Here is a 16,294-nt window from a genome sequence, read left to right as displayed (position 1 = left end):
CCTATAGAGCGTAATTGTTCTCCAGCGATTTCTGTCTTCAAGATACAACCTAAATTTCCTGATCTATTAGTTGTTACCAACCCTAAATAATTATTGTCCCTAATTAACCGCTAGTGCTATTGCCCCTTGACACGCGTAAGAACTTTCATGGGTTGTCAATGATTGTGAACCCCAATTGTACAATACACCCCACCGACCTCTCCCAACCCCGTTTCACTGTGCACAAATTCTAGGGGACACAAAATTGTGGATCATGTTTGCAAAAACAAGGTTCATTCGTTTGTAATGTGTGTATCGCTATCCCTTGCTTCGCCAAATTTTCTGTTCGCTTTATTACTTCAATTGTTGATCTTCCCAATTTGTTCTAAAAGGTGTGGCCTCAACACACAGATAAATACGGTACAATATAGCTAATCCTCCTTTTGGTGAAAAGTCACCTTTTCTTGCTTCTGTGAAGATCATCATCTTCCTGTCTTGCTTGATTTCTTCTTTTTGTTGATTTAATTCTTAATTTAAATATCTTCTTTATTTAAATCTTTACTTAATTATCTTCTTTATAAACTATTCTAACCTTTACTTGCTTCCGTTATTGTCTTCTTTCACCCTGTTTAACACCTTGTCCAGTGCTTCATGCTGCACCAAAATGAAACAAAATGGAATTAGTCAAATTAAATTCAGCCAAAAACATTATCGAATACATTAAAACAATTTTTTGTTGTTGTTTTAAATTTAGGAAATAACGAAATGACAAGTCTAATTCGAATATATCATTCCTTTTTTAAGAGAAAATAGGAAATCAGAGCTATCCTATTTCCTTTGGCAAATGTAATAGTTCCTATTTATTTTATCTTTTAAATAAAAAAAATGTCTTAGAGATAACGTGGTGTCCATGGCCCCAGCAATGTGAAAAATAATTTCAATAAAAAAAGTCACTTGTTTCCGGAGTCCGACAAAAACAATTTGAAGAAAATCTTAGCTGATCAGTAACTTAGCAGGACATTGTTAATTTCATCATCGTGAAATGGAGTAGAAATAAATCTGTAGTCAATACATGAAATAACCTAAGTACATTTCAAAATACTGATAGGAACCCCTCTCACCTTTTCTTATATTCTTTATTGCTCTGATCTTTCAGTTGCTCTTCTTATGTAGATCAGTTCTCTTGTGTCCAGGGTGGGTGAGCTCCTACGTTGCAATGACAAGAATTAAATGAGTCAATTGTCTAACCGTTTCCTAACAACTTGTAGTTTCATTTTTCTTGAAGTCGAGATATCTCAGTTTAATATTGTTTTCAATGACTTCTTGCCAACCATTGAAATCTAGTTATTATGATCGTAAAATAATCACACGAGATGTCAATCCGAAATCATTATGCTACAGAGCAGTACTTTTCCTATATGTAATATACTGTCTACTTTGCTATACCAGATAGCGGCAACTGAACAACTATTGAAAATTAGGGCGAAATCTTCAATTGTAACCATTCCTAAAACTCTAGTCATCAGCACTAATTCCTTTTTCAATGGACTTGACTAAACGCTAAAACCGTGTGATCTTCCCAAGTAAAATAAGGACTAGGAATTTATTTCTTTAGTCTAGCTTCTGATTAGACAGTGCGTTCGATTGTTCGATGACTAGCTATTGCTGCTGTTATATTATCTTCGCGGAAACATTAAATCGTCAGATAGTATCACAAAGCTATCAACGATAAATGAAAGAATGTGTCTCAGTTAAGTTAAATATATTTACCTGCAGTTATACGAGTTATCCCGGCAGGTTTCAGTGACAATATATTTGTCCCCCGCAAGTTCTCGAACGGCGAAGCCTTCTTCAACGCCAAGGAGATTCGTTTCGGCCTCTTTTTCCTTCCCCAACGGCTAACAACGGTGCGTAGAACGTCACTAAGAAATTGCTGATGTAAACAATCACAAAGGAAGGACTGAAAGCTGGAAAATAGCATCTACAAGCGACATTTTGAAATTTCCTTTGCTTAACTTTCCACAACGTGGGCAAGGAAATTAGCATAACATTTGCATATCTGTATGAAATTCCAATTTGCCTCACACATCTTCTCATAGTTTACGTCATAACGAAGAATGTCGGCCAAAACAGGCAGGCAAACTTGATATCGTAAGTGAAATATGTCTTCCAGTTTTAGGTGGTATAGAGAAAAGAATCAAAATCTACAAAATTTACAATAAATAGGAACTACCCGAGTCGACTTTTGCTTGATAGCTATAGGATAAAACGAAGCCGATCATTTGCCATATTTAAGGGGCAGGACGGGCCAGGATTTTGTCCCTTGAATTTCACAAAAAAAGAGATGAAAAATTATTTATAGATTTTAGAAATGGAGATTCAATATTCAATTGTGCGCTGAAAATTACTTGATAAGTTTTACATTGAACAAATTCACATTGTTTCTATTGTCAAAGTCAATCCTTGCCAAAACCTCAAAAAGAGATTTTCAGTGCTACAAGGTGAGACAGGGGAAGGAAATAAACTACTGCAGATAAAACCAAAAAAACGCGTTTTTTAGCAAAACGCGTCAAGAATCTCAATCTGATCCACCCGTAAACGCATAACGTCCATCACTCCGAAAAACCGAAAGTATACTCCTTCTTTGCGATGTCAGATATGGAAAATAAAAGCACAACATTTTACAAGTGAAAAAGAAATGTCATGTCAGACGATCTTGACCAAAAGTAACAGTTGGGTATGCACCTCATTCCGTTTTTACTATTTTGGTTTGTTGCTCCTAAGTTACATGTTCAATTAAGTTATTTTTTGATTTCATTTTATTCAATGAAAATTAAAGATAAAATTGCGTCTGATTAAATTTATTTCGATCTTAGACCTCGATCTCTATTCACAAGCACAACATTGCCAAATGTCCACTCTCTGTAAACAGTATTGAATTCTTTGGCTTACACAAGATCTATAATAAGTATTGCGCACAAGAAATTCAACAAATTAAATCCCTTTTTCTTTTTTTAGTTTTCGATACTGCGCATGCGCATTGGGTTTGGATTTTTTTTTCAAGTGCGCATGCTCAAAACGTGATGCCCACGCGCAGGAACACGCCTATACAACTTTTGCGCAACCTTCAGTAATTCTATCTTGGGCGTGTTCTCCAGTGTTGGCAAAGTAACCTACAGCTTGGTTGGACCAATATTGAAGTTAATAAGGACAAGGAAAGACTGTGAAAACCTCAGTTTTTGCTGAGTATGATACAAGGCCCAGGGGACTACTGTTCCCTTCTTTCCTCCAATCTTAGCCTGACCCCAGTTCCATGGCAATCATCATGTCTCCATTTTTGTTTTGTCGCGCTCCCTCGGTCCCCTCCCCTCTCTTAATCATCCCCTCCCCCTCTTACTTTGGTAATGCTGAATGTCTTGTTTGGTACAGTCAACCCGACACCTTTTCAGTCTTACTGTTAAAACACGATGTTGGAGTCCCGATCCAATCCTCCGGGAATTGAACTATATCGTTATGCAAACGTTCTCTTTTGTTTTCGTTAAAGAACATATCTGTTGATCACGTGAGTGAAACCCAAGAATACAATACAACACATACATAATTGACCACTTCCCATAGGAGCTTTTCAGGGCCAATGAAACACAATAAACGAAACGACAGAACACAACAACAACTGTTATGAATCCCAACTGGCCGGAGGCAAGCCACTTGGCTATTTACAAGTGCGGCCGAGAAGTTGAACCAGCTGCTACCAGGAACACATTTAACGGTTGTTCAGAACGAGTCTTGAACCCGGAAACTGCGGGTCAAACTCCATTTGACCTCTGCGAGGAAGAAAGACAAGAAATCCCCAGAGACGAAAATATGAGACAGTGAAGTGACAGTGTATTCGTTCGTTTTTTTTAATTTTATAGTTCCAATGCAACTCTTGCATTACAATCCCAGTTTCAATTACTTATGTAAAGATATGAAGCGATTTTCAATTGAATTTCGAAGATAATTTTGTAAATTTATGCGATTGCTTTGCTCGACGATTGGCCTAAAAATCTCCCGCCACTTTTTCAACCAATGGGAAGCAAAGCCCAAACTAACTGAAGTCGCGTGTTTTCCCGCGCTTTTAGTAAATCACGCGCAGTTATTCCGAATTCTGATTGGATAATCGAGATGTTTTCACCTCGTGTGATTGGTCAGAGTAACAACTGAATTTGGTGTTATGAACCTCTGTTGAAAGTCGCTGCAAAAAGAGTGTCAGAAACAGATACAGCTGCGCCAACGACAGGGCCTCAAAACACTGATAATTAGTTTGTTTATAAAGAAAAAAAAAATCGTGTTCCATATGCCGTACACATTTTAGCACAGTTTTCTTCCGTACTTTTCAAATCAAAAACGTCAAAATGACCCCATTTGTCTTAAGCTACATACAGCAACAATGTTGACAATGAAACATTAATTAAAGCATTGATGCAGCTTAAAAGACGTACGAAACTGCAGTTTGACGAACGGGTCTTAGAATTGTAACTTTCTAAGCTCCATTCATCGTTCTCCAAAGTAGAGGTGCATCAAACCAAATTTGACCCTTTGAAGACATCGTGATCTTACAACAGAAAATCCTTCGTTCTCTATCAATCAAAGCTGTAAGATTATTGGCCTATAATGTACAACGTCAATATTTAACAAATACAATCATAGTATATAATAGCGAAAGTCTTGAGATAGCGCACAGTTACTGTACATTTCGAAGTCGCGTGTTCGTTGGCATTGTCGTGGCTTTATAAAACTTGAAATCATTCTCCCAAACTATGATCGCTTATTCAACGTCATCGCTGTCTTCGGGCCGGCAAACTCCCAAGATCTATAGGTCGCGATTCTTGTTTAAACACGACTTCGAGCACGCTTACTGTTAGGATACATGAACGCCAAGAGACGAGTTTTATCCTACATGTATATCATCAATATACCTGCTCAGAGCACAAAAAACCCCAAAAAAACAAAACAAATCCCCCCAAAAATGCACGGAGAAAAATAATTTTTCTTATAAATGTCTGAGCCTGACTCAAGTTCCCTCATAACCACCTCAGTGGCTTTTGTAAACCGAAGTAATGGGCAGAAAAATTAATTTTTTTCAGGATGTCGACTGCCTTAGGACAAGTGACTACTTCCAATAAAATTGCTATAAATATGTTCTAGCGGTAATAAAGTGATTAATTTTGTTCCACAAGCTATTTTGAGTAAGATACGACGAGATGTTTTGAAAACTCTTCGATTTTCTGTTTTCCGCGGACTTCATGCGCCAAAAGTGGCAGACGAACAACATGGAAGTCTTCATATAAATCTTCAATCTGGGAAAACAAAAACAAAAAATACATATGATATGAGCTCACATGAAAAAAAGGTAAAAAAAAAAGAAAAGGCAATCAGTGTACTTAGATCCAAACTGTTGCTTCCCACATGGGTATAATAGAGAGTTTAAGAAACCACGACGGCTACGGGAACGAAAACGTCACTTCAAAATATACGTTGGAGCTATTCTAAGTATATTTCGGGATTATTCAATCTTGTTTACATTCTACAATATGTGCGAAGTGTCCTACAACTGGACTGGTACGGACGGATTTGAAGTAAAGGGCGAGACTGAAAGATCACTGCAGTTTGTCCACGTTGTCGTCAAAATCTTAAATTTGGTCATTTCACGTAGTAGTTTTGACGAGTACGCGAGAGAAAAAATGTTCAAAAAAGCGTGCAGCACGTGCAGCACGATCATTTTGGTTCTTTTTAACCAATAATATTACTGCTTTTTGGCGTTGACGATGCCGTAGCCGTTGTCGTTTGTTAAACTCCCTAATGACGAGAAGATAGCGACTAACTCGGCTACGAGCTCGGTAACCCTGCAATGGATAACCATTCTGTCCAGGGTGAGAGTAACAATTCTTTTAATTAGCAGCTGTTACACACTACTCAGTTCACATGAGAATGAGCTCTAGCTACGACTGTATAGCTGGACCATTATTACTCCTACCTTTCATCTATACAAACGTCAATTTTTAAGGTGGCTCAAACCAGTCTCAATAATTTCAAGAGATTGTTTTATTACAAGGATTGACTCCACAATGGTCTGTCACGTACCGGCGATGTTGTCCGTGATAACATATAAATGCTCTCCATATTGTGACGTAAGAGGTTATAGGTTATCATGGCAACAGGAGAGCCACCTTTAAATGTTGTTTCACGTGGCACCACAAAAAAATTAATACATACATGTATTACTGTTTGGTAAACACAATTGGGAACTTAAGTACGCGACAATTTTGAGACACGAACGGCAACCGATAGTGAGCTGTTTTCCCTTTTAACTTGTCTTCACAAAACACACATTTACATTTGCTACATGTAAGTATCTTTCCTCCATTAGAGATCTGGGATTCGAAATGTTCTCTCCCGGTTTACACACGCATCTCAAAAAACGTCATGTGCTTAATATAAGCTACCTAATGTTATATAAACTGAGACAATCTTTCTAAATAACACTCAAACCCAGCCAATCACGAAATTCGTTTCAAAACTCAACTGAAAACTTCTGACTGCATGTACGTACCTGCTCAAGATACTTGGTTTGTACCCTTGCTCTTGCTTGGCATAAACTGCATGCCGTACCTAACGACGCACACACAAAAACATCGAAAAATCAGAAAAATGACCTAATCAGACAAAAGAAAATAATAAATGCAAAACAGTCTTTTGTGGAAAACTCTAGGAATTCTCCTTTCTCCTTGAAGAAAAAAAGGCTTTGCTTTAGAGGGGGAGTACACTAATAGCTATGGAACTAGTTCACCAGCCTACATGTAGCCCGTACCCTCCCTCCCTCCTCCCACTTTTCTTTCAGGGGGAGGGTAAGCTACACTTTGGCTACTAGTTCACAGGCACACCACTTCAATAATCTGAAAGTAATAAAGTAATAAGTCAAAAAGAACATAAAATGGTCAAAGATCCCTGAGCTGTACAGGGAACCAACTGACTGGCTATTAACAATGCGTGCTGGCCTTGCACTTCGGTCTTTCAAAAGATACATCCAGCCATAGTTTAAGGAGGGATTTGATTAAAGGTGCAACCACACACATGCCCACCCTAAACATGTTGATAACTGCTTAAAACCTCACCTTTTTGTTTTTCTGGGAAAACAAGTTGATTGACAATTATGTTATGTGTGTCTATTTCTGCTTTGGTGAGCTCTTGGACTAGTCTTTCTGTCTCATAAAGGGACAAAAACTCTGCTATGCATACGCATACAAATGTTGTATGGTCCTGCAAAAGAAAAAAACACCCCAAACTAATGAGTTAGTTCGAAATTGTCACGACCAGGAGTTTGTGCATGACTACAAGTGAACAGCTTGCACAGTATATTCCCAGTTGTGTGACTGTTTGAAGCTCAGGCCTTTGAAGCTAACCAGTTGATAATTGAAAACAGTACTATTCACCAGAGGGGAGGTGGCTAGGGGTGGATATTTACTGAGCGGCAAAGAGGTGAGGTAAATATCCACCACAAGCCACTGACACTGAGGTGAATAGTTGTTTGACATGTAGTATAATACAGTATTATTATACTAAAACAGTGAGATAATATAGCACAAAAAGATGAATGGCACTATCCATCCTTCAAACAGCTGTGAACCATTTACTCTCCATCTTTTAATAGCTTTGTCCTTTCATTACGAGTATGTACAAAGATTATCACCACTATAGTGCGTATCGAGTTCAGTGTCCTGACACTTACCGGATTTTTAAACTGTTCACTGACTTGTCGTATAACTGGTAAGGTGTCTTCTAGTTTATTGGCCATATAATCCGCATTTAAGTCTTGCATTCCAAACATTGAGCCAAACTGACAAATAAAAAAAGTAACAGTATTTTTATTATTATTTTAAATTTACTGACAAAACTGTGCTGATAGCAAATACCAAGAATAATATTACTGATGTACAACGTATAATGTATTGATGGCAATATGTGACCTTATTTAGGACAAGGGGGATTAAGGTGAATAACAAAAAAACGCGTTTTCTATCGTTTTAAACGCAAACGCGTTAAAACACCGTTTAAACGCATTTAAACAACGTTTAAACGCGAAAAAAACGCGTGCGTAAGATTTCATGTCGGAAAAGCTTTACACAAACGACGCGTTTAAACGCTGTTAATTTACCTCAAGTGAGCGCATAATTAAATGGCTGCTTGCTATAATATTATTATTGGGTGTCATCTGGGGTTAACTGTGATTTATTTAAACAGTGCAGCTCGACAAACCATCGAAATCTTGATTGTTTTAGTCGCTGCAAGTACTCGGAAAAGAGAAGAAATGCGAATTAGTCCAACCTAAACATGCCTAAATTGGCGGCGTTCTCTGAGGAAAAAACAAAACACTCACTTAGCGACTCTAACGGTAAATCATGAGCATAAACAATAGAAATTTGTTTCAAATGAAGTGAGGAATGTACAAATGAATTTTCAAGATGGTGTTAAGCACAAGTTTGCTTTGATGTGTACCCTGTGATTAGCGAGGGTCGTCAGTAGGTTTCTCTTGTCATGTGCGATCCTGTTTTAGAAATGTACAACAGAACGTTGATTGTTGAATGCTGTTCATGTTGGTCTTAGTAGAGTCGCAAACACTTATAAATCAATCAAATAAAATTCTGCATTGGGGTTACCAGCTGAGGCATTCTTCACATGCAAAACTTACTACCATTTTTCCTTTATTCATGTTTGATCAAGGCAGTTGACATAGCGGCTGTCTTCCGACTCTGAGCGACGACCCCGGCGACGACCAAGGCCCAAGTAACCGAACGAAGATAAAACAACTCGTACCATCATGACAGGGCTCAACTAAAGCTGCATTTAAGTGTTACGTTCAAGCCATTAGAAAAGAAATTGATCGACGACTCGCTGTTTACCGCTCAAAAGAAATAAACTGATCCACATATTTGTCGCGATCAGTCACGCAACCTTCCGAAATTTTAGACTTTTTGGTCATTTAGTACTTGTCAAAAGGAGACATCAGTTTGTTTAATTTCCTGTTTGTTTATGATTTGCGATAATGAAAAGGGGTTGAATAGGCAGATAGTGAAGCGCCAAGACACAAGCACGATAACTTGCAACAATATGATAGCGCTTTCAATTAAACCTCTGAAATAACAAAAAAAGCAAAGCTCTGAAAGAAATGGATCATACTTCTCTGAACCCATCCAACCTTCCCGAAACATTCGCGGGTAATTTGCATTTGGCAGAGGAAACCTATTTCATGAGCGAACGAGAGCAGATATATTCAGCGTCTTCGGCCAAAGCTTCAACTTCGAGCCATTAATCACACCGGAAGGTACCGGTCATAAAGATAGCGAAAAACGGCTCTTGCTTTCGTTAAATCGTTCGCTACTTCTCTCACAGTCCCACAATAATTATATTATTATAGCGACAACTGAAAGAATCCGTAACAAATAAATTAAGACTATCCGATGGAAAGCCTGTTCGTGAACACCAAGGAAGTTCCGAAAAAATCAATTCGCTGATCAGAAAAACCGGTAAATACTTGCGATACTACCAAATGTTCGCGAATCTAAAAACGTTCCCAGTTTCACTGAATCGCTCCCTACTTCTCTCGCAACTGGATATTTAGGTTTCTGTTTCCCCACGATAACAATAGAGAGAATTACACAACCCAGAAGTATTTGGTCAAGTCAATGCGATGTTTACTTTGTCACATTTCGATGAAATGTTTATGTGATTCGCTCATTCTTTGAATTACGTCCTTCTGAAGGTGGTTAAATGTTGACAGCCTGTTTTCTGTAATTTCTATTTTCTCGAGGCATTATCAATAATGGTACAAACAATCCAATTTTTTCGTCGCTATGGGGCGAAAACCTGATTTTTCAGTTGTTGCGGGGCGAGCGTCACGACATCGTGACCAGTCTACTCGAGTGATAACATATGACACATCCCGAAGGCTAGCGGCGTCATCACTTCGATTTCATTCTGGCGACGTGCTCTTTTTGTCGCCAAAAATTCCGAAGAGGAAAACACGAAGGAGGAGAATGTGAAAATTTTAAAGAGTTTAAAAATATTAAAACAAGCTTGAGACAAATGATTGACCAGCCTCTTGGTGAAACCTGATGCGCTAATGGAAACATTTTTGAAGCGTCGTTCAGTGGTTCGCGTTTCTTTGAGCAATATCGTTGGCTCTTGTCTGCAGAATCCGTAGGCTCAAATGCGACGGCTTGCTCCATTCTTAGGAAGACTCGAAAACCGAATCTTCTTTCCTGCGTGTGCTAATTGTCTGGTTGCCGTTGTTGATAGCACGAGATTCGTGCACTGCAAGTGGGCTAAAGTCGGTGCGCATGAGGCGCTCACAGAAAAAAGGATAGTAAATTATTATAGACGGAATGTGATTCTTACTGCAATGTAAAAAGGAAAGGTAAAGGTAAGTTTGCTGATGAATTGATCATTTTGACACAGTGGGTTGGAAGACATGCACTCTAATCTCCGCATTTCATATTATAGAACAGGTAATTTATTCATTCAAATACAACTAAATTAGCGTACTTTTCAGCATACGAAATGCAGTAATTGAAGCGCAACAGAGCCGTTTGTTTAAACGCGTTAAAAATCTGTTTAAACGCACAAAAAATGCGTTTCCACGCGTTTCGACGAACGCGATTAAACGCGTTAAAACGTTGTTTTCTAAATTCACCTTAATCCCCCTTTTCCCAAATAGGGTCACATATTATTGTTAAATGTATCATAATACTTATTATAGAATGACTCAATTAATAAATTAGATGATTTGCACTGTTAGGCCATAAGCACTTTAATTTTTAGAATGGTTATCACTGGCGTTAACAAAATGCATCATTCTGTTCAGTACATGTAATTGACCGTGGTAAGAACAAAAAAGTGTCACTGATGTTCTTACCACAAAAAGTCATTATTTTTGACACAGCCAGGAGTGATACAAGTTTTAAATTAATAGTCTGGAGTGATTGATTAACAAACTCATTTCTGTGCTTTACACTTCAAAATGGTAGAAACCAACCAACATTGATATTACCTAATATACATTTAAACCATGCACCTGTGAAATAAATGGTCCGAAACTGTTCTTGAGGGTTAGAATTTTTCCAAGAGATTTCTCAATAATGGATGGAAAGGCAAGCAGTCTGAGTGTATGGCCAGTTGGCGCTGTGTCAAATACAACAACACTGAAGTCCATCGTATTAACCAGCCTGTCAAGAAGAAAAAAAAAGGTTCTATCAGAAAAGTTGATAAATGGATGATGTTTTGAGTGCTAGCCCTTTTCGGATGAGAGCGAATTATTCATTAATTATTCATCTGACCTTGTAACTCAGTCAGTAGAGCAGCACTATCTAACCCAAAGGTCGTGGGTTCAACTCCCACCCTGGTCAGAGTTTTTCTCTGTCCTTGTGTGGGCCCATTTCCATTAGTAGGGCTAACACTCACATGGTTTATAATTATGGGTAGAAAACTAGCACTTCACATTACCCTCTAATCAGATTAGTCTATTGAAATATGACTGCTACACGGCCAACGTTTGCAAAAACGACTAATCCTTCCTTGTGCTTGTACGTGCTCATTGCCGTGACTTTAAATTTAACATCTTCAGTTCCCACAGCTCCTGTCTGACCTTGTACATGTAACTCAGTCAGTAGAGCAGCACTATCTAACCCAAAGGTCGTGGGTTCACTTCCCACCCTGGTCAGAGTTTTTCTCTGTCCTTGTGTGGGCCCATTTCCATTAGTAGGGCTAACGCTCACATGGGTCATATGGGGCACAAAACTAGCACTTCACATTACACTCTAATCAGTTAAGTCTGTTGAAATATAAGTGCTACACGGCAAACGTTTGTGAAAACATAACCCTTTCTTGTCTATTATTATTACTAGATTGATTGAAGTAAAGTGGTTGCACAAATTTTCCCTGAATTGTTGATCAGAGATAGTGCATTAACAAGTTCTTGCTCCAGCACTGAGGTCCCTCACCACTGTAGCCAGCATTAATTTTAATTCTATACATTCTATCCACTTTGTTGGATCCACATATAGTACAATGTATATGTTCTTGTTAACTTTTTCTTGGGTTAAATTAAATTGTTTCAAACAAGCTTGTTTTTCACTTTCCTCTTTTTCAGATTATAATAATGTATAATATAAATGAAACAAAATAGGAAAGTAAAAATCAAACCACTCTAAAAACTTTTTATCCAAGAAAAAATCTTAACTACAACATGAACATACGAACATTACATGTACCCACTCAGTTCAACCAGGGTATTTTTTCCAGGTACAGAATCCATCGGGAAAACTCTTGGTTGATTTGAGTCAAGTGAATTTAGTAAAATAAGGACCGTGCAATTTTATTGATCGGGGCACTGACAAGTACATGTAAATAATCTTGCGTCAACCAGAGTATTATTAAATTCAATGCAGGAGGCACTTGTTCGGGGTTAAATTAACAAAAGAATGCATGGACAGGGACATGAAGGAAACCCTTGACCAAGAAAAAGATTTAACTTAGTCTAGATACAAAAATGTTTTTCACAAGTCAAGAGTGATGTCAGGAAAATACACCTGACCTATATATCTAGTAGACATACCGCATGACTTCAGCAAAACTCATGGCTTCATCAATTCCTGGAAAAGCTCCTAGAAGTTCCTTCACCATCTTTTTTCCCATGGACATCACATCTGTGGGAATGGATGAATGAAAGAATGAGCTAGTGAGTAAGTGAGGGTCAGTGAGTGAATGAATAAATGAATAAACATACTTAATTTACATATAATTTTAAGACTATCCCTAAACAATAAGGACGAAATCAGCTGATATGAGTCCAATCAATGGACAGACAAATAGAGACAGATAATGTAATGAATGAGTGAAGGAAAGAATGAATGGATCGATGAATTATTGATAAACCCATTGACATCTGAATCACCCCTATTAATGTTTCAAAAAACTATGTAAGTACATATGTATCATAATTTGATTCAGTTTTCATAAAATAATTAATTTCATTGGTGCATTGATAAACCTATTTGGGTACCCTTGATCAGGCTTGAATAGACTGTTTACAGTCTATTCAAGCTACAATTAAGTGGTTCTAACTGTTCTTTCTACACCCTCTGTTCATTTGACTTTTAACAACTTAACTAAAATTGAGTGTAAAAGCTCTTGGCTTTTTGAATTGAACGTCAGGGTCGTGGTTGAGATTCGTGGGTCAGAGCATTTGCCGCTAGACATTCGTTAATGGACAGGTGTGACTGCTGATCTTAACATTATTGAACAGTACACTCATTGTTGTGGTGACAATTACCTGGTTCATCAAAAATATCATCTGGCAAATGCGAAAAACCAACATTAGGATCTATTTCCTGTTAGAAAAAGGGGAATAAAAAAAATCACACATCTATCTTTGATAAATTTCCCTTACATTAACCTTCCAAACTATTTAACATGTACATATACAGTGTACATGTATGCTAGAAGAAAACAAAGCACTAGACCAGGTACATGCCACACAATTTCAAAAAATCCTCTTCTCAACAGTACTTCGCTTGCTACATGTAGAGGATCTATAATAGCTACTGTATCAGCAAATGAATTTAAAGGGAATTACTAAACCACGAAACAGCAAAACAAAACATCAAGACTTTGTGTTACATGTACAACCCCACCATACAATACTAACCAACAAAGGTTGGATTTGAGATTGTTAAGGGCACATTCTTTTGGGACTATTCCAGTAATTCTTATTAAGGTTTACGAATAACAAAATACATGGAATTATACCAATTTCCAAAAGAAAGCATCTGCCAAATTGGTCCCAAAAGAACACGATTACCGTCTATTCAGAGTATTCCTTTTCCGGAATAGTCCCAAAAGAATGCGCCCTAAATGTCACTTCAGGAATTAGGCCTAACATGATATTGCTCCTAATCTCAATTTTAATCCGAATCCTAGTCTTAATCTCATTAAATTAGAAGCAATAACGTTTTAGACCTAATTAGGCCTAATTACTGCTGTAGGCCTAAAACGATTTTTAATCTGAAAATCCAACCTTTATTGGTTAGTATTCAATGTATGGTGGGGGCATACATGGTGTTTTGTTATGCAGCGTTTTGCCATTTTGGTGTTTTGCCGTGTCAAGGGCGTAGCTAGGGGGATCCTGGGGTGCCCGTGACCCCCCCCCCCACCCCTTTGTAAGCCGTTTTTTACTCAAACTACCTACAATATTCAGGTTGCGAAAATGCGAGTACCCTCTGTTTGACACAGTGTGACCCCCCCCTTTGAAAAATCCTGGCTATGCCCATGTGTGTCATGGTTTAGTGATGTCCCAATATGCTGTTTTTCATAATACACGCATTTAATAAAGCAACAGGTGTAAATGTACTGTACATATACAGGTAGAGTCAAAGAGTCAATTACATGTATAACAACAATGATTATGTGTATTGAGTGGATTACTTTCATCACACAGATATCAATGTCAAATTTCATTGTGCATTACTGTACCGGGTAATACTACTGAAGTTTTTACTTGTTTTGATCAGTATTGGTATAGCAATGTTAGCTTTTCATTAATTCGCACTTACATCTATGATTCATACATGTATGCAGGCACCAATCCAGGATTTTGAAATGGGGGGGGGTGAATTTTTCTAATAATGTAATAGAACCAAAGCCTGGTTGAGGTGTTTGACGTCTGTGCAAGAAGAGGGGGGGAGCTCAGAAAAAGGGGGCGGGGTGAGAATTCACCCATTTCACCTCCCCTGGATCCACGCCTGGTATGATTCACACTTAACAATTAATAATTAATAGTATAAATACACAGGTGATTATTTCAAAAAAGAGAAAAAAAAAAACATTTCAAATCGAAATCATCTTCACTTACAGTGGCAAAACGACCACTGGCAGCCATTTTGTCCGTCGAGGTGATTATCGGCTCATAATCCGAGATAGCGAGCCAATGAGAGCGCGCGATTTTGTATAATCACCTGTGTATTTATACTAATATTTTGTTATTCAAATAAGCTCTTCTTTTTCTTTGTTTAAAATTTAATATAAAACTTATAGACATACAAAACGGGAATTAATTTATTAACTGCCCTCAAATAACACATTAGCTTACCATAGCATACAGATTGTTGCAGCCTTTTACTTCAGTTGGAATATTACTAAATTTCTGGTCAAACGCATCTGATATGTTGTGAGCAGGATCTGTAGAAATTATTAGAACTCGTTCTCTCCTTTTGGCAAGTTGTAAGGCAATACTGCAACTAAGGAAAATAAAATTGAAAAGATAAACAAGCAAGCAAACAAACAAACAAACCAAATAACATCAATTCAATAGGTGGTCACCTGTATTGGCTGATGATTACTATTTTAAGCTTATGAGTACAAGTATTCATGACAATCTTTCTTAAGAACAATAAATTATTTTAATTAATTTAATTACTCTTATTAAACTCTACTGTAACCCTGTTTTATCTTGTAAAGGATACTGAGCAGCTGATCAGATGTACATGTAAATATGTTAATAATAATAATAATAATAATAATAATAATAATAATAATAATAATAATAAAATGACAAGAACGCTTAGGAACATGACTGAACTTGAAAGATCGCACACGCTACATGTAAATACTTGACTTTAAGGGAGCTTTGACAATAGCCTATTTCCGAGTTGCTGCATGCCTCAGTTTCAAAGTGAGTCCTGGTGCACAACCATTCAAATGGAAATGAGTTGCGTATTCTTGTGCAAATCAAACTCATTTCCCTTTCAATAGTTGAGCACCAAGCCTCACTTCGATACCGAGACAAACAGCAACTCGGACTTAGCTTTCTCTCTCATTTCCTCAGTGTTAAATTTGAGTGAAGTGTACATAATAAACATTTTAAAATAGACAGACTGACTCAACGTTAAAAATGAAAAAAAAAACAAAAAGGCCCGTAGTGATTGAAAAGTCAACATGCTATACGCTGGCCGATATCAAAATAAATTTTCCAGATTAAAGCTTATATTGCGAAATTATTGTAAGAGTCTTATTTTTATAAACGTCTTCTAAAAATTTACCAGAGCTACTCGACCACTCACCTACAAGTTGTCTTTCCAACACCTCCCTTCCCACCGACAAAAACCCAACGTAAGGATTCCTGATCGATGATATTTTGAATATTTGGTTCTAGAGGTTCAAAATCGTCTACGTTAGAGGTCGCCATCTTGAATTTGGATGACGACAAGATGAACTGGAATGAAAA

At 37.5% G+C, this 16,294-nt stretch overlaps 1 protein-coding gene and 1 long non-coding RNA gene across 2 annotated transcripts; both read right to left on the bottom strand.

Annotated features, from left to right (window-relative positions):
- Nucleotides 1–343: 343 nt before the first annotated feature.
- On the bottom strand, nt 344–2,006 carry LOC138025059 (uncharacterized). Its single transcript, XR_011127138.1, has 3 exons — nt 1,750–2,006; nt 1,101–1,185; nt 344–633 (listed from the first exon to the last, which is right to left on the bottom strand). It is a non-coding gene; the product is annotated as an uncharacterized lncRNA (long non-coding RNA).
- Nucleotides 2,007–3,859: 1,853 nt separating this feature from the next.
- Nucleotides 3,860–16,283, bottom strand: LOC138023549 (ATPase ASNA1 homolog). The gene is made up of 9 exons (XM_068870551.1): nt 16,131–16,283; nt 15,161–15,308; nt 13,346–13,403; nt 12,629–12,719; nt 11,090–11,240; nt 7,748–7,855; nt 7,134–7,278; nt 6,572–6,630; nt 3,860–5,318 (listed from the first exon to the last, which is right to left on the bottom strand). The coding sequence occupies exons 1-9, from the start codon at nt 16,253–16,255 to the stop codon at nt 5,199–5,201; spliced, it is 1,005 nt and encodes a 334-aa protein (XP_068726652.1). The 5' UTR covers nt 16,256–16,283; the 3' UTR covers nt 3,860–5,198.
- Nucleotides 16,284–16,294: the final 11 nt, after the last annotated feature.

This window comes from Montipora capricornis, chromosome 11 (genome assembly GCF_036669925.1).
Source record: "Montipora capricornis isolate CH-2021 chromosome 11, ASM3666992v2, whole genome shotgun sequence".
Lineage (NCBI taxonomy): Eukaryota > Metazoa > Cnidaria > Anthozoa > Scleractinia > Acroporidae > Montipora > Montipora capricornis.
This window is presented reverse-complemented; position numbering and strand designations above follow the sequence as displayed.

Coding starts and splice junctions, on each gene's coding strand:
- LOC138023549 (XM_068870551.1), bottom strand. CDS start 16,255: ATGGCGACCTCTAACGTAGACGATTTTGAACCTCTAGAACCAAATATT. Junction 15,309..16,130: donor GTTGGAAAGACAACTTGTAG/GTGAGTGGTCGA, acceptor TATTTTCCTTAG/TTGCAGTATTGCCTTACAAC. Junction 11,241..12,628: donor AGTTTTGCTGAAGTCATGCG/GTATGTCTACTA, acceptor TCTTCTTGACAG/GCTGGTTAATACGATGGACT.